Here is an 18066-nt window from a genome sequence, read left to right as displayed (position 1 = left end):
GGCAGAACTGCATGAGGCTAGGGTCATCCACATGGAGATCCTATGTCCTCTGCACTCCCTGTCCGCTTCATTCCCTGGCAACACAGTTCCATTGCACAAATAAGGAACCCTGGACCACGTAGAGAGACTTCTACAAGTGATAGGAGTGGGTGTATGGTTGTAAGGAATTGGCAGATCTCCCTATTTCCACATGGAGGAATGCAATCCATGCGTGGATCTAGGAGGCACAATCCAGACCTTCCTTTGCACACAGTACTATTTTAAAGCTATTTGGGACTAATTGACTTTGTCTCTTTCAGTCTTCCAAAATATCACAAAGCAATAAAGAGTGGTATATGAACGCAGATCAGATTAACAAATGAAGTACTGCTTTATGCCACAAACAACTCTTTACAACATAAATTCCCAGCTTGCTTACAAAATATTTTTTTCATTAATTTTCCATCTGGATAAATAAACTTCCAGAGGACATGGATACTTTTCACAAGGGCCAGGGCTTTAATTCTGAGAGTGTCAGGAAACACCAAAAGAGGATCTACTCTTATTTTCAGTTTACTGCCTAAGGCTATGATACTACAGTCAGATTCACCCCAACACCTGTACGGTACGCACTGACTTCAACAGGGTGTTGGCCAGGTGTAGGCCTTGGCTCGTGATCATCAGGGAGGATTAGGGACTAACTTTTTTTTAAAACTCAGATTCTGGCCAAAGTGAGGCTAATGCCCTTCTGCTTCCTCACATCTGTGTGACCTGTGGGAACTGCACAGTAACATTTGCTCCAAGCTGAACTGTTTACAACAGCCAGAAATGAAGAGTCAGTTAAGCAGAGTTAGAATTGCTATCCGCAGCTTCAGAGTCTCTGTCTTGGATTTTGTTAGGATGGGGATGATGTGAATAAATGCAATAAGGCAGAGGAGGTTATGAAACCTATACGGGTGATAATAAAATAGATCACTTCATCATTCCAAGCAGAAAGAAATATTGGGGGGAGGATGGGGACCAGAACAGCTGCTGGAAGGGAGCCAAAAATTAGAAATGTACCAAATATCTAACCGTCACTTTTATTATTTGTATTACATAGTGTCTAAGATCCCCAGTCACAGAACTGGACCCTGTTGTGCTAGTGCTATACAAATGGGACAAAAGATGGTCCCTGTCCTAAACAGTCCTTGGTTCAGCCAGGCACTTGAGCACATCCATAACTTTAACGTGTTTAAGTGTGTTGCTGAAGCTGAGCTAATCTGACTAGCTGGAATTGGTATTTGGGTGAAGCCAAATAGCTGTACAGTTACTGAATAATGAAGTATAAATGTATTAAAGTGGATCATTACAGCAGAATGTTTGTAATGAGAATCAATACCAACCGTAAATCAGCCTCCCAAAACACGGCACAATACATATTACTCTTTCTATTGCATTTGGTTACCAATATATTTTATAATGGCAACAACAAGTTAGTAACACTGCACTGCAAACGGAACGTTACTTGTGGTTCCTTTATGTGCATGTTGGGATTTCTCTCACCCTTTGTCCTTATTAAAGCTTGTTTTCCACAAATACATTTTGGCACCTGATTCTGAAAAAAAAAAAATTACTTTTACTCCCTACCCCCAACCTGTGTTGGGTTCATGTCACATCTGGCTCTCAGGAAAGGGGCAGTAGAGCCAGCCATGCCACAGATATCACTGGGCTTTGGAAGGTCATTAAAGAAAATAGTCATCTGAAGACAAATAGCAAAACTGTCACTGGGGTTTGGCCAAGTACCTGTCTGAGGCAGAATTTGGGTACAGTCCTGCCTGAAACTGCCTTGTTTAACTGCCCTCTCAGTAAACATAAGTGTTCCCCTGCCCCTTGTGTCCCTCCCTGAACAGCTGAGGGAAGGGTAAGCCAAACAGTTTGTGCTTCAAAAGTTGGAGGACTAGATGATTTTGAATTGTTTATTGTGATACTGTCTTTGACCGAGTTAAAAACTTGGATTGTCTACGGGAGGCAAATTAGTGTGGTGGCACCACCACCATTTGGGGCATGGGGAAATCCTCCTCCCTTAGCCTATTGTGTGACAAATGCCCCTTCTGCAGCATCCACAGAGATCTAGGGTGGCAGACTGCTGTTTAATATTGGTTTTATATGGGATAGAAGGGCTTACCTGCTACCTTGAGGGTCACATCTGCCCTGTGAATAACCCTGAAAACCGTGTCCTTCTTCTGTATTATGCACTGATATGTGTGTTCATCTCTCAGGCTGACGTTTAGCAGCAGCAGAGAAAAAGTGCCATTTTTCAGCTTATCCTGAAATAATCGAGTCCTGTTTCTGAAGTCTGCACACTGCTCGCTTTGGTTCTCGTGACCAGAATTAAAGGTGTGTACCACTGAACACGGTTTTAAACCATCCGCTATTTGCCAAAAGACCCGTAGCTTATTTAAAATGATTTTTTCCTCTGGAGTAAAAATGCAACTCAGTTCAGCAGTGCTGCCTATTGTGCTGATAACTTTCTTATTTTCCTCTGCAGTAACTACAAAGATAAAAAGGGGAACAAAGAGAAAATCAGTCTTAAGAAAAGCAGTTTAATATACTTGTCACAATCCTACTTACCAGCTGGTTTGAAAAGGAGTACTTATATTTTAAAAACAAGAATATCAATATTCACTTGTTTGTAAAGAAAAATAATTGCTTAGGGCCAAGTTCTGATCTCATTGCCACCAAAGAAGGGAGAAAGTATGATCCAGTGATAAGGACACAGGTTCAAAGTTCTCTTCTCTGCCACTAACTTTGTGCGTGACCATGAGCAAGCCACTTAATCTCTCTGCTTCTCAATTCCCCATCTGTAAAATGGGGATTAAAATAGAGACAATAGCACTTCCCCACCTCACCAGGGTGTTGTGAGAACAAATACATTAAAGATTGTGAGGTGCTCAAGTAAAGGGGCGAGGGACATACAAGTACCTAGAACAGAAACAAAGTAACTGACTCCACTTGAGGTACTCCTTACTTGCACTGGTATTACTGATCCTTAAAGATCATGTGTAACATTATATATTCATTTGTAACAATTTACCATGGGTCGTGATGGATTCTCCATCTCTGACAATCTTTAAATCAAGATTGGATGTTCTTTCTAAAAGATGTGCATTAGGAACTATTTTGGAGAAGGTCTATGGCCTGTGTTATACAGGTGATCAGACTAGATGATTACAATGGTCCTTTCTGGCCTTGGAATCTCTGAACAAACATTATATGGTCCCCACATTAAACGGGCAACAAATAGCAAAATTAAAGTAAAGAATAGCAACTCCTTAAAACACAAAGAAATAAAATATATTTTTTGAGAAGATATTTTCCATGGGCAAAATTCAGACACTCAGGCATGCTGACTGGAACCTGTGTACATGGGTGGACCTGTTTAAATCAATGGGACTAGACCCCAGGGCTGGCGCGAGACCAAATGGCGCCCCATGCGAGGAGTGTCTTTGGCGCACCCCTCCCCTCCATTTGTTAAACTTTTGAATACCTTACAGCACCCCAAACCCAGTGCACTCCAAGTCCGGCACCCCAGGCGGTCACCTGGGTCGCCTGCGCCTAAATCCGTCCCTGACTACACCCATGAGAAAGTAATATACACTGTGAGGAAGGGTGACAGATTAGGGCACTATATGGAGAATTTTTCCCTGAAATGCTGTTAAGTTTTGAGTGAAGGACTCCAGACATCGAACCTACATTAAAATTAATAATGACTTTTACTGTACTAATGATGAGTGCAAATGAAAGTAACTCTTGGACTGCTAGGCAATGATCCTGTGAGGAGCCGTGTGTGCACTGACCCATGTGTCCGCACACAGCCCCACTCAGCACATTGTCCCTTGAAGGACTGAAACTTAAAAAAAATTCCGACCTATTAATATAAAATAAAGCTTCTTAAACTGTGCCCATCTGTCCCCTAGGGGTTCTTCAGATTTCCCTTCCCTATATTTTCACTTCTTCCATGCCCTCGGATATCTCAGATCCATGACAGCCATCCTCTCTGGAGGGAGGGCTGGATAATCTTTCAGTTGTCTAGAGGTGGTAGCTAGACTTCAGTGTGAGATGGCACCCCTACCCAAAGGCCCAGCAGAAGAGTTGCGCTCAGCCCAGGGAATGAATGGTGGAAGGGTTAAAAAGGCTGCTATTTACTCTACTTAACCATTCAGTTCTTTACATTTTGGCAAACTGTGTGTTCATGTGTGTTTGTGTTCCAAAAGGGCTTATTAGGACCTCATGAATCCTCTCTAGTTACTTCCTCGTTTGTGCACCAGCATCATCACTGTTAACAGGGAAGCCCAGGAATAGTGTTTTAGGCTCTGTCTGTGACTACTTAAGCATACGTTTAACTTTACGTACACGAGTAATCCTATGAAAGTCCAATGCAACTAGTAATGTGCATAATGCAGTTTTGCCAATCCCAAGCATACAAAAACCAGGCCTCACAATATCATGGGATTAATTAAAAAAAATAATATTGTGATTTTTAATGTTGCGTTCTATTCCTTTGCCTTCTAGTTTCTCAACACATTTATGTTACTTCAAGTTTTTCTCCACAGTCATAGGGGCTAGAAACCTACTTTAATCCCCCCTTCAAATAAATGCTAGATTCTCACAAAATCACAGGACTCAAAGGGTCTGAGCCAAAGCTCACTGAAGTCAATGGGAGCCTTTCCATTGACTTCCATATGCTTTGGATCAGGACCTGGGGCTCAGAGGAAGAACACCAAATATTGTAAGAATCATGATAAAATCTCAAGTTTTGGTAACACGTTAAACATGTGTAAGGGTATGCCGGCACTGCAGCTGGAAGGTGTGATTCCTAGCCTGGGGAGACAGACTTGCACTAGCTCTGCTTGAGCTAGCATGCTAAAACTAGTGTGTGAATGTTATGGCACTGGCAATGGCTTGAGCTAGCCACCCAGGCTCTGACCCAGAACATTGGGCAGGCTTGGACTAGGGTAGCTAGCCAGAGCTGCTGTCAGTGCCGTGACATCTATTGTGTGCTATTTTTAGTACACAAGCTCAAGCAGAGCTAGTGCAAGTCTGTCTACCCATGCTGGAAATCACACTTACCTGCTGCAGTGCAGACATAGCCTAAGGGTATGTCTACACATCAATTAAACACCTGCTGCTGGGCTGGGTCAGCTGACTCGGACTTGCAGGGCTCTGGCTGTGGGGCTGCAAAACTGCTGTGTAGACATTTGGGCTCAGGCTGGAGCCCAAGCTGTGGGGGGTGTTCCAGAGCCCAGGCTCAAGCCTAATCCCAAATGTCTACACAGAAATGTTCAGTCTTGCAGACTGAGCCTGGGAGCTCGAGTCAGTTGATCCGGGCCATCCGCAGTCATGCCGTGGGGCTTTAATTCCAGTGTAGAGGTACACTAAAAGGCCTCAGTCCTGTGAACAAAGATACTACTTGCTATGAATAAGAGTGGCAGATTGTGGCCCTAAATGGAAAGGTCACGGTATACTGCAGTACATTTACTACTGATGTGGTAGGGTCACATTCTCAACAAACACCCTTCCCCATGCCAAGGTGGAGTGCGCTGTGACTAGGTATGTACAGTTTTAACAAACACTAAACGACTCAGCCAAAAGTACATGATTCTGTGTCTAAGAAGAATGGCGCAACTCTTCATTCTTCTATGAAACAGCAAAAATACTTTAAATCTCATTTGATAGTCTCTCTATCCCCGTACCCACACTTTATTTGGGGGTAAATTGGGGAGCTTTTAGTAATCAAGAGCGTGAGAAATGTTTGGTGCTTACCAGTAATGTATGGTGCTAGTTGTATTATTGGTATCGAAATTGAGACACACTGACAAAGCAGATCTGTACAAGTCTTAATGTTCTAGCTGTGAGGCCTCTTCCTGGCAGATGTGTTGATTGTGCATTGATCACTAGGTCAGCCCAAGGCCAGAACTTGCAAAGGGGTTCTGTGCAGGAAGGGCTTTCAAAACTGTGCTGCAAATGTTAATCTTTCTCTCCAGAGGTTAAGGCTAGTGCATTTGCACACAGCACTGTTTAGCTCCTTTTTCATATTAACTCAAAGCCAGATTCTGATAACTCATTCTGCACAGTACTGTATTTCATGAGTGTTCCCATTGACTTCAATGAGAGTTCTCTGGCAGTAAGGTATTATTCAGTCCGAATAAAGGTCCCCAGGTAGTCCCAGTGTCCTTAATAAAATCACAAGGACATTTGACATTCTTTATGCAAATTACAAAAAGTCTCATATTAAAGAATCTTTATGATTCCTGTTCAAAAGTACTGTTTAGATTTCTGATTTATGTTGTGCACATACATATTCTGCATATTCAAAAAAATGCTTGTATTAAAAGTGATAATAATAAGAATAACTTTTTCTTAACTTACCAAATCCCAGAGCACAAAGAAACAGTAACCAAAGTCCAGAGCTAAAAAACCCAAAAGATAAAAGCACAATGATGATAATGCAATTGTAAGTGCATCCGTACTATTCACAGTTTTAAATACAATAGCAGTAGCGTAGCACAGAAACAACATATGGGTAGCAGTATCTATTATATAGACTCAGAATAAGCACCCACATATTTGACAGCTACATAATGTCACTTTAAAATTATCACTGTGGGAAAAGGCAATAAATTGAAGGAAAATACACTATACTGGGCTTGAAACCAATGCTATCTACCTTTTTGATTAACAGTTGACTGGATCTGTGTGTGGCATGTCCATGAAACCTGTTGATGTGACTACTTAAAAAATAGTTGACTATGCAGATCACCTTCTTGGGTGTATGGCAGAGGTGGGCAAACTATGACCTGCGGACCACATCCAGCCCATGGGACCGTCCTGCCCAGCCCCTGAGCTCCCGGCTGGGGAGGCTAGTCCCCGGCCCCTCCCCCACTGTTCTCCCTCCCGTGCAGCCTCAGTGCGCTGGCCCACCACTCCTGCAGGGCAGGGTGGAGGTGTGGCTGGTTCCAGCATGGTAATGGGGCGGGGAGCTGGGAGTCCCAGGGGGCAGTCAGGGGACAGGGAGCAGTTGGATGGGGCTGAGGTTCTGCGGGGGGAGGCGGTCAGGGATTGGGGAACAGGGGAGGCTGGATAGGCATGGGAGTCCTGGGGGGTCTGTTAGGGGGCGGGGCAGTCAGGGGACAGGGAGAAGGGGCGGTTGGATGGGGGTGGGATCCCAGGGGGTGGTTAGTGGCGGGGGGGGGTCCCAGGAGGGGGCGGTCAGGGGACAAGGAGCAGGGGGGGTTGGATGGGTCAGGGATTCTGAGGGGAGCAGTCAAGAGGTGGGAAGTGGGAGGGGGGCAGATAGGGGGTGGGGGCCCAGCTATTTGGGGAGGCACAGCCTTCCCTACCTGGCACTCCATACAGTTTTGCAACCACGATGTGGCCCTCAGGCCAAAAAGTTTGCCCACCCCTGGTGTATGGGAATATATACACAGATAAAATATATATATATAGGGAATACGTCATGGTGTGGAGTGGTATAAAGGCCTCACTGGCATGACTGTGGGATGGCTGCATTGTTCCCAAGTGGCAAAGCCACAAATGGGTTATGCAGATCATTCCAGTCATCACAAATAAGTATTTTGTATATGTCATATGTTACAGGAAAAAACTATTTTATGAATGTTTTAGAAAGTCCCAATATTTTTTAAAGCTATGTTTATAACCCTCCCTCCTATAAAGTCCAGGTGCCTTCACTGTTATAAGTCTCATTGTTCAGAACTTGGGAGGGAGAAATATAAAAATGAAAACCAATAAAGATAACATACACTTTCCAAAACAGTCTGAAAATAGAATCTCTATACATAACAATGCTGACATTTGGGGTCTTTCCAGGGCTAATGCACTGTCCCAATGGACAGGGATTGATTAATTAATTGCCCCATACCATTGGTATAACCCCCCCCACTACTAGCTCTTCAAAGATGTATGAAATCGGACTTAAAAGCCATAACACTTTTATGTCTAACAAAGCTCTTATGGCTGAGATTGAATCGTGCCCATCTTGAGCCTCAGATAGGATAAATTTGGGGGTGGGGTGGAAAGGGAGGGGGTGCTCACATTATTCTGGCTCTCTGATAAAAACAAATGTGGCTGTGTGAAGCTGCTCTCATAGGCACCGACTCCGTGGGTGCTCCGGGGCTGGAGCACCCACGGGGAAAATTGGTGGGTACTCTACACCCCCTGGCAGCTCCCCACCCCGACCCCCCCGCACCAGCTCACCTCCGTTCCGCCTCTTCCCCTGAGCACGCCGCTGCTCCATTTCTCCCCTTCGCTCCCAGTGCTGCAAGCAGGGATTTGGGGAAGGGATCCAATAGGGGCAGGGAGGGGGTGGAGTTGGGGCACGGACTTTGGGGAAGGGGTTGGGATGGGGGCGGGGATGGGGGCAAGTACCCAGTGGCGCCTGGAAAAGTTGGCGCCTATGTCCCTTCTGCATTCAAATCAGACTGCTTCCTCCTCCACACATGCTGGGTGCCAGCAGGGGGGCGTTGAGAGGACAGGAGATACGGGCTCCCTGCACTCAGTTCCAGTGCCTGGGCCTATCCTAGCCCGAAGCAGCTGGGAGCTGCCACTACAGGGAAAATCCAGCTCCCCTCCTGTAGCTCTGGGCTGGAGGCAGCATGCTCAGTCACTGTGTGGAGATGGTGCATATGCAGTCTGGTTAGCACTAGGAGCTGTGAGGGGACAGTGCATGATCCATGTGTGCATGTATACGCATGTGTGTGTTTCTATCTAACATATGGCTCTGGAATACCTTCCTTTAAAAATTCACGCTGGTACTATTTTTAAATCCTGTGGTTTTGTTTGTTTGTTTTCCTTCTTAAACAACAGGTCTAATCAGGGGCGGATTAGGGTTTGTGGGGCCCCTGGGCCAGAGCAAGTGGCGGCCCCTCCCCACCCCTTCTGCCTGCAGTCCCCCTCCTTCCAGCCAGGGAGTAGGTTTGGGGTGCAGGGGCTTGCTCCACTCCGCCCGCCTGGTACTCCTGCCCGGGGAAATGGGGTCTGGACATGGAGGCTTGCCTTACTCTGCCCACCCGTCCGGGGCTCCAACGGGGGAGCAGGGTTGCGGTGCGGGGGTGCCCATTTTTCTGGGGGCCCCCACTTGGCTGTGGCACTGGGTCTAGTTTCCTGTTGAACCAAAGAGACAACAATGCTTGATTGTCTTTCATTGGACCTTTCAGGGAATTTCCCTTAAGAGGTATTGCTGGTGCCAATGAGAAAGTAACAAGTGTTAGTGGGGCTGTCTGTGCTATGTAGCACAAATGCATAACTGGTGTCAATATAAAACTGTTGTTACTGGATTAGAATTTTAATATTTCAGTCCAGAGTTTAGACAAGACAGATCCAGGGGCTGACCATTCTCCCTCCTAAGTGGATGTTAATGCTGCTGCAGTCCACAGTGCTTGCAGAGTGGCTCAGTTACTGAGCACCAACCTGAGCAGGTGAGAGGATTCAGTCTTTCCTTGAAACCAGAGGAATTCCTCTGCATCATGCCCATTTGGGATTAATTCCTGCACCAACTGGAGTGGGAATAGAAAAGGAGTACTTGTGGCACCTTAGAGACTAACGAATTTATTTGAGCATGAGCTTTCGTGAGCTACAGCTCACTTCATCAGATGCATACCGTGGAAACTGCAGCAGACTCTATATATACACAGAGAATATGAAACAATACCTCCTCCCACCCCACTGTCCTGCTGGTAATAGCTTATCTAAAAGCCATTTCCAGCACAAATCCAGGTTTTCTCACCCTCCGCCCCCCCACACAAATTCACTCTCCTGCTGGTGATAGCCCATCCAAAGTGACAACTCTTTACACAATGTGCATGATAATGAAGTTAGGCCATTTCCTGCACAAATCCAGGTTCTCTCACTCCCTCACCCCCCTCCAAAAACCCACCCCCATACACACACAAACTCACTCTCCTGCTGGTAATAGCTCATCCAAACTGGCCACTCTCCAAGTTTAAATCCAAGTTAAACCAGAACATCGGGGGGGGGGTAGGAAAAAACAAGAGGAAATAGGCTACCTTGCATAATGACTTAGCCACTCCCAGTCTCTATTTAAGCCTAAATTAATAGTATCCAATTTGCAAATGAATTCCAATTCAGCAGTTTCTCGCTGGAGTCTGGATTTGAAGTTTTTTTGTTTTAAGATAGCGACCTTCATGTCTGTGATTGCGTGACCAGAGAGATTGAAGTGTTCTCCGACTGGTTTATGAATGTTATAATTCTTGACATCTGATTTGTGTCCATTTATTCTTTTACGTAGAGACTGTCCAGTTTGACCAATGTACATGGCAGAGGGGCATTGCTGGCACATGATGGCATAAATCACATTGGTGGATGTGCAGGTGAACGAGCCTCTGATAGTGTGGCTGATGTTATTAGGCCCTGTGATGGTGTCCCCTGAATAGATATGTGGGCACAATTGGCAACGGGCTTTGTTGCAAGGATAAGTTCCTGGGTTAGTGGTTCTGTTGTGTGGTATGTGGTTGTTGGTGAGTATTTGCTTCAGGTTGCGGGGCTGTCTGTAGGCAAGGACTGGCCTGTCTCCCAAGATTTGTGAGAGTGTTGGGTCATCCTTTAGGATAGGTTGTAGATCCTTAATAATGCGTTGGAGGGGTTTTAGTTGGGGGCTGAAGGTGACGGCTAGTGGCGTTCTGTTATTTTCTTTGTTAGGCCTGTCCTGTAGTAGGTAACTTCTGGGAACTCTTCTGGCTCTATCAATCTGTTTCTTTACTTCCGCAGGTGGGTATTGTAGTTGTAAGAAAGCTTGACAGAGATCTTGTAGGTGTTTGTCTCTGTCTGAGGGGTTGGAGCAAATGCGGTTGTATCGCAGAGCTTGGCTGTAGACGATGGATCGTGTGGTGTGGTCAGGGTGAAAGCTGGAGGCATGCAGGTAGGAATAGCGGTCAGTAGGTTTCCGGTATAGGGTGGTGTTTATGTGACCATTGTTTATTAGCACTGTAGTGTCCAGGAAGTGTATCTCTTGTGTGGACTGGACCAGGCTGAGGTTGGTGGTGGGATGGAAATTGTTGAAATCATGGTGGAATTCCTCAAGGGCTTCTTTTCCATGGGTCCAGATGATGAAGATGTCATCAATATAGCGCAAGTAGAGTAGGGGCTTTAGGGGACGAGAGCTGAGGAAGCGTTGTTCTAAATCAGCCATAAAAATGTTGGCATACTGTGGGGCCATGCGGGTACCCATAGCAGTGCCGCTGATCTGAAGGTATACATTGTCCCCAAATGTGAAATAGTTATGGGTAAGGACAAAGTCACAAAGTTCAGCCACCAGGTTAGCCGTGACATTATCGGGGATAGTGTTCCTGACGGCTTGTAGTCCATCTTTGTGTGGAATGTTGGTGTAGAGGGCTTCTACATCCATAGTGGCCAGGATGGTGTTATCAGGAAGATCACCGATGGATTGAAGTTTCCTCAGGAAGTCAGTGGTGTCTCGAAGGTAGCTGGGAGTGCTGGTAGCGTAGGGCCTGAGGAGGGAGTCTACATAGCCAGACAATCCTGCTGTCAGGGTGCCAATGCCTGAGATGATGGGGCGCCCAGGAGTTCCAGGTTTATGGATCTTGGGTAGCAGATAGAATATCCCAGGTCGGGGTTCCAGGGGTGTGTCTGTGCGGATTTGATCCTGTGCTTTTTCAGGAAGTTTCTTGAGCAAATGCTGTAGTTGCTTGTGGTAACTCTCAGTGGGATCAGAGGGTAATGGCTTGTAGAAACTCGTGTTGGAGAGCTGCCGAGCAGCCTCTTGTTCATATTCCGACCTATTCATGATGACAACAGCACCTCCTTTGTCAGCCTTTTTGATTATGATGTCAGAGTTGTTTCTGAGGCTGTGGATGGCATTGCGTTCCGCATGGCTGAGATTATGGGGCAAGTGATGCTGCTTTTCCACAATTTCATTACCCTCTGATCCCACTGAGAGTTACCACAAGCAACTACAGCATTTGCTCAAGAAACTTCCTGAAAAAGCACAGGATCAAATCCGCACAGACACACCCCTGGAACCCCGACCTGGGATATTCTATCTGCTACCCAAGATCCATAAACCTGGAACTCCTGGGCGCCCCATCATCTCAGGCATTGGCACCCTGACAGCAGGATTGTCTGGCTATGTAGACTCCCTCCTCAGGCCCTACGCTACCAGCACTCCCAGCTACCTTCGAGACACCACTGACTTCCTGAGGAAACTTCAATCCATCGGTGATCTTCCTGATAACACCATCCTGGCCACTATGGATGTAGAAGCCCTCTACACCAACATTCCACACAAAGATGGACTACAAGCCGTCAGGAACACTATCCCCGATAATGTCACGGCTAACCTGGTGGCTGAACTTTGTGACTTTGTCCTTACCCATAACTATTTCACATTTGGGGACAATGTATACCTTCAGATCAGCGGCACTGCTATGGGTACCCGCATGGCCCCACAGTATGCCAACATTTTTATGGCTGATTTAGAACAACGCTTCCTCAGCTCTCGTCCCCTAAAGCCCCTACTCTACTTGCGCTATATTGATGACATCTTCATCATCTGGACCCATGGAAAAGAAGCCCTTGAGGAATTCCACCATGATTTCAACAATTTCCATCCCACCACCAACCTCAGCCTGGTCCAGTCCACACAAGAGATACACTTCCTGGACACTACAGTGCTAATAAACAATGGTCACATAAACACCACCCTATACCGGAAACCTACTGACCGCTATTCCTACCTGCATGCCTCCAGCTTTCACCCTGACCACACCACACGATCCATCGTCTACAGCCAAGCTCTGCGATACAACCGCATTTGCTCCAACCCCTCAGACAGAGACAAACACCTACAAGATCTCTGTCAAGCTTTCTTACAACTACAATACCCACCTGCGGAAGTAAAGAAACAGATTGATAGAGCCAGAAGAGTTCCCAGAAGTTACCTACTACAGGACAGGCCTAACAAAGAAAATAACAGAACGCCACTAGCCGTCACCTTCAGCCCCCAACTAAAACCCCTCCAACGCATTATTAAGGATCTACAACCTATCCTAAAGGATGACCCAACACTCTCACAAATCTTGGGAGACAGGCCAGTCCTTGCCTACAGACAGCCCCGCAACCTGAAGCAAATACTCACCAACAACCACATACCACACAACAGAACCACTAACCCAGGAACTTATCCTTGCAACAAAGCCCGTTGCCAATTGTGCCCACATATCTATTCAGGGGACACCATCACAGGGCCTAATAACATCAGCCACACTATCAGAGGCTCGTTCACCTGCACATCCACCAATGTGATTTATGCCATCATGTGCCAGCAATGCCCCTCTGCCATGTACATTGGTCAAACTGGACAGTCTCTACGTAAAAGAATAAATGGACACAAATCAGATGTCAAGAATTATAACATTCATAAACCAGTCGGAGAACACTTCAATCTCTCTGGTCACGCAATCACAGACATGAAGGTCGCTATCTTAAAACAAAAAAACTTCAAATCCAGACTCCAGCGAGAAACTGCTGAATTGGAATTCATTTGCAAATTGGATACTATTAATTTAGGCTTAAATAGAGACTGGGAGTGGCTAAGTCATTATGCAAGGTAGCCTATTTCCTCTTGTTTTTTCCTACCCCCCCCCCCGATGTTCTGGTTTAACTTGGATTTAAACTTGGAGAGTGGCCAGTTTGGATGAGCTATTACCAGCAGGAGAGTGAGTTTGTGTGTGTATGGGGGTGGGTTTTTGGAGGGGGGTGAGGGAGTGAGAGAACCTGGATTTGTGCAGGAAATGGCCTAACTTCATTATCATGCACATTGTGTAAAGAGTTGTCACTTTGGATGGGCTATCACCAGCAGGAGAGTGAATTTGTGTGGGGGGGCGGAGGGTGAGAAAACCTGGATTTGTGCTGGAAATGGCTTTTAGATAAGCTATTACCAGCAGGACAGTGGGGTGGGAGGAGGTATTGTTTCATATTCTCTGTGTATATATAGAGTCTGCTGCAGTTTCCACGGTATGCATCTGATGAAGTGAGCTGTAGCTCACGAAAGCTCATGCTCAAATAAATTCGTTAGTCTCTAAGGTGCCACAAGTACTCCTTTTCTTTCTGCGAATACAGACTAACACGGCTGTTACTCTGAAACCTGGAGTGGGAATGGTTTCCACTGATTTAAATGGAAACTGGATCAATCCCTTAGTCTCTTTTTAAATGGTTTGTTTTTCTCCATTTATTTCCTCTCTCTCTCCCGCCACCCCTCCCCCCCCCCTTATTTTTAAACTTCCAGGGAGACAGGAGAAAGTTTCACTTCCTCATTCTCACACTGGCCCAGTGAGATTGTAATTCCCACTCTCATCTGCATATTTACATGTACAATTTACCTTCTTCTCATGAGACTTGATTTGATGCAGTTGAAAATTGCAATGTATTTTTTGGTGTGTTTTTGCTTTTCTGAGCACATCAAAAAATATGAGAATGTTCATGTTGCAACAACTGGGTGTTTTGTTTCACATTTAAATCAAGTCTAAAAACCTTGACTATGTCCTAAACTGTATCAAGAACAGCTCTTTGTGCCTCATCAATGTTATATTTCTCTTAGCTGAGTTATGTAGAATTCAATTGCCCTAAATCTTGATCTGTTTCATGGCATTTTTCCATAATTATAGTTTTTCAGATAATATAAAACATGTGTTTGTTTAGATCTTTCTATTGTTCACACCTTAACCAAAAGGAAGTCTGTCTGCAGTGACATTCTCTCTACTTCTCACAGTGCTTCACAAATAAACATCAGTAACCACCTACATGAAACAGTTGGGTGCACTGCTGTGGTTTTTCAGCACAGAATCAGTCATGCAGAGCCCAGAGTTGGGGTTGATCACAAAACCCACAGTGCGAGTCATTTTACTCACTTTAATTTTCTCTGTATCCCTAATCCTGAAAGGTGCTGGGCTCCCACAACTCCTACTGTCGTCAAGGGGAGAGGATGGGACTCAGGTGGGAATGATAAAGAGCAGTCCGACTTATTCAATATGACCCACTGACAACTGCCCTGGCACTCTGTTGCCACGTCTCATTGGAGGCATAACAAACAAATGTAGTTCATCTCCTTTGCTGTAGTGCGTGGTAAAAATGTGTTGTCGGGGAACATCCCGCATTGAAAGGGGCATGATAAGCAACTGGCCTTGAGGAAGAATCAACTTGTACATGCAGCAAGAAAGTTTAGCCACTGCGAGTACCCAGATGAAGCGTTCACACAGGGGTTTGTTTCCCTAGGAAAAGGGGTGTGTGCCTCTATCACATGGTAATGACAGCTAGGCAGAGAAATGTTTTGAGGAGGATTTTGCTATTTCCAAAATGGATTTTGATCTGATTCAGAACAAAAACCAAAAATTTCAAAATTCTCCATGCAAGGGGATGGAGCCCCAGTTCTGGGGCAGTCTGCCAGGTAGGCTGCCGAGGAGCCAGGAAACCAGGCCAGTTTCCCTTAGAACCCTGCCTGGTTTCTGGAGGAACTTTGTCAAAATCAAACTGTCTCTGCAGAATGTTTTGATTTCAATGAATTGGCAAATGTCAACCAAAAAGGTTTGATCTGAATTTTTCAGACCACCTGTAGTAAGAACTATCCTAAGGTAAAATCCTAGTGAGACAAGGCACTTTGTAGTTTTCATGCAAGTTAGGAATTTGAGATAAACCCTACGCTCCTGCTGGAGTATGAGTGAGTCTAAATTAAGAGTTATAGGGAAAAACATTTGTACATCTAATTCAATGGGAGTTGAAGTCTCTGCACAGTCTCTGGGCAGAATTTGGCTCTGGTAATGCAGGATCTAAGTGCTAATTCTTAACCTGAGAATAAAGAAAGCACCTTTATATTAAGCTAGTTAGAACCACAAAGGCCAGTTTTCAGATTCACTGCCATGTGTATGTGTGTTGGGGGGGGGGGGGGCTGTAAAACTTGCTCCTTGTGTTTTTAATTCAATAATAAAATACCACTGCTATTCAACAGCCAAGTAGCCTTTCCCTGCAATAACAATCCCAACAGAGTTTTCTGTTTTTCCCCCTATGAATTCCAGTCAGTGTCAAGGAGAGATTTATCTGAGTTGCACATTCCTTCCCCCATAACACAAGGAGCAGAAACTGCTGACTTCTTGGGAGCAGGATCAGGCCCTGGCCCTGGCCCCCTGGTTTGCCCCTATTGCCCTCTCTTGATAAAGGAAGATTAAATTATGAGCAGCCTCAGCCTCAGCCTTACCCTGACAGCCACCACAAACGCACCAAATGGCTTGGGGGTGGGAATGAATCAACCTACCGATAGACACACCCACACACCAGTCAGTGGGAAGAGTTGGCAGGAAAAGCTGGACCTTCCTGCAGCCTGGTAACTTTTGTAGTCAGCCCCCCTCCCCACCCACCAATTGTACTGTCAAAATTGAGAGCAAGCGTAGCTGTTCCTGGCGCACCACAACCCCTCCTGCAGCACAGACACCCAGCCCTCGCACCTGGATCCAGAGAGCGCCGCGCAGTTTTTGATGCCAACAACCCCCGCTCCCCAATGTCTAACATCTGAACAGAGAGCAAGAGTAGATGCTCCTATTGCAGCAAGAAAATCAGGACCAGCCCCCCACCCCCGGTTTGACGCTGGGCTCCCGGGGGGTTTAGGAGCCGGTTCAGTGTTTGTCCATTGCCGAGGAAGGCAGGGGACTCGGCCGGCGGGGCTGGCAGCGCTGTCCAGGGTTTGTCTTTGGGGCGCGCTCGGAGCAGAGCGACGGCCCGGGGGGGGGGGGGCGCTGGGTACAACGACCAGGAGCCCCCGCAGCTACCCAGCGCCAGCAGGCACTTGCGGGGGGAGGAGAGGGGTCCGGGCAGGCCGGAGACCCGGAGTGTGAACCAGGGGCGAGTCTCTGGGGTCCCCCCGCCGCACTCACCGTCTCAGCTCCATCCCGGCGCGGGGCGCTGCTCGGGCAGCCTCGGGGCCTCGGCGGCTGTCGGAAGGAGAAGTGGAGAAGCAGCCGCGGGGCCGAGGCTGGGGCTGAGCCGGCTCCTCCCTCCTACGTCGTCCAAGCCGGGGATTTCCGCGCCTGGTCCCTTCTCCCTTCCCACGCGGCCGGGGCCGGGGAGGTGACCGCGGGCGGGTCCCCGCCGCGCGCTGCCTCTGGGGGGTCGCGTCCCAGCAGGGGGCGCCTGAGGGAGCGACCCGCCCGCGCCCTGACACGAGCCCCACCCCCGCCTACACAGAAGGCAGCCTCCCGACGGCCTCCGAGGGGTCGCTGACCCAGGAGGGCCAACGCCGCACCGTGTAAACGCGCCTCCCTTTTGTCCCGGGGAGCTTCTCCGAGCCTGCCGGCAGCGTTCAACGCACAGCAGAAGGGCTCAAATACACCCACGCTAGGGTGACCAGAGGTCTCAATTTTAGAGGGACAGCCCTGCTTTGGGGGCTTTTTCTTGAACAGGCTCCTGTTACCCCCCGCCCCCTGTCCTGATTTTTCGCATTTGCTGTCTGGTCACCCTAACCCAAGGTGCTGAATAATATCAGTTTATGAATGGAAACTACTCACATGCTCCCTGGTAAGTTTCCAGCTACGCCACACAAGTGAGTCTTCTCCTTTTTAAAAGGCGAACCTGTTGGTTACATAATCGGGAAGAGTCACACTGTTGCTGAGTCTGGAACAATAGGGCAGTGGTTTTCAAACCTTTTTTTTTCTGGCGACCCAGTTGAAGAAAATTGTTGATGCCTGTGACCCAAGGGAGCTGGGGATGAAGGGTTTGGGGCGCGGGAGGGGCTCAGAGGATGGGGGTGAAGGCTGTGGGGTGGGGCTGGGAATGAGGGGTTGAGGCTGGGAGGGGGGCTCAGGGCTGGGACAGGGGTTTGGGGTGTGGGAGGAGTCAGGGCTGTGGGTGCAGGCTCAGGTTGGGCCAGGGATGAGAGGTCTGGGGTGCAGGAAGGGGCTCTGGGGTTGGGGGGTGCCTCAGGGTTGAAGATTGGAGTGCAGGCTTACCTTGAGTGCAGTCAAGGGTGCAGAGGCAGGATTCCTGACTGTCCTGGCACCGTGGACCATG

At 47.2% G+C, this 18066-nt stretch overlaps 1 protein-coding gene across 1 annotated transcript in view; it reads right to left on the bottom strand.

The window, feature by feature from the left end:
• Positions 1-16986, bottom strand: part of ICOSLG (inducible T cell costimulator ligand) — a 29369-nt gene extending 12383 nt beyond the window's left edge. The window contains exons 1-3 of the mRNA XM_077817717.1: positions 16935-16986; positions 6391-6431; positions 2147-2512 (exon numbers count right to left, since the gene is read on the bottom strand). Of these exons, the coding sequence (XP_077673843.1) occupies positions 2147-2512; positions 6391-6431; positions 16935-16948 (421 nt within the window). The 5' untranslated portion in view covers positions 16949-16986. The remainder of the gene's footprint in view (positions 1-2146; positions 2513-6390; positions 6432-16934) is intronic.
• Between the last annotated feature and the right edge of the window lie 1080 nt (positions 16987-18066).

The sequence above is a fragment of the Eretmochelys imbricata genome, chromosome 1 (genome assembly GCF_965152235.1).
Source record: "Eretmochelys imbricata isolate rEreImb1 chromosome 1, rEreImb1.hap1, whole genome shotgun sequence".
Classification (NCBI taxonomy): domain Eukaryota; kingdom Metazoa; phylum Chordata; order Testudines; family Cheloniidae; genus Eretmochelys; species Eretmochelys imbricata.
The sequence above is the reverse complement of the archived record's forward strand: the minus strand, read 5'-3'. Positions and strand labels throughout refer to the sequence as shown.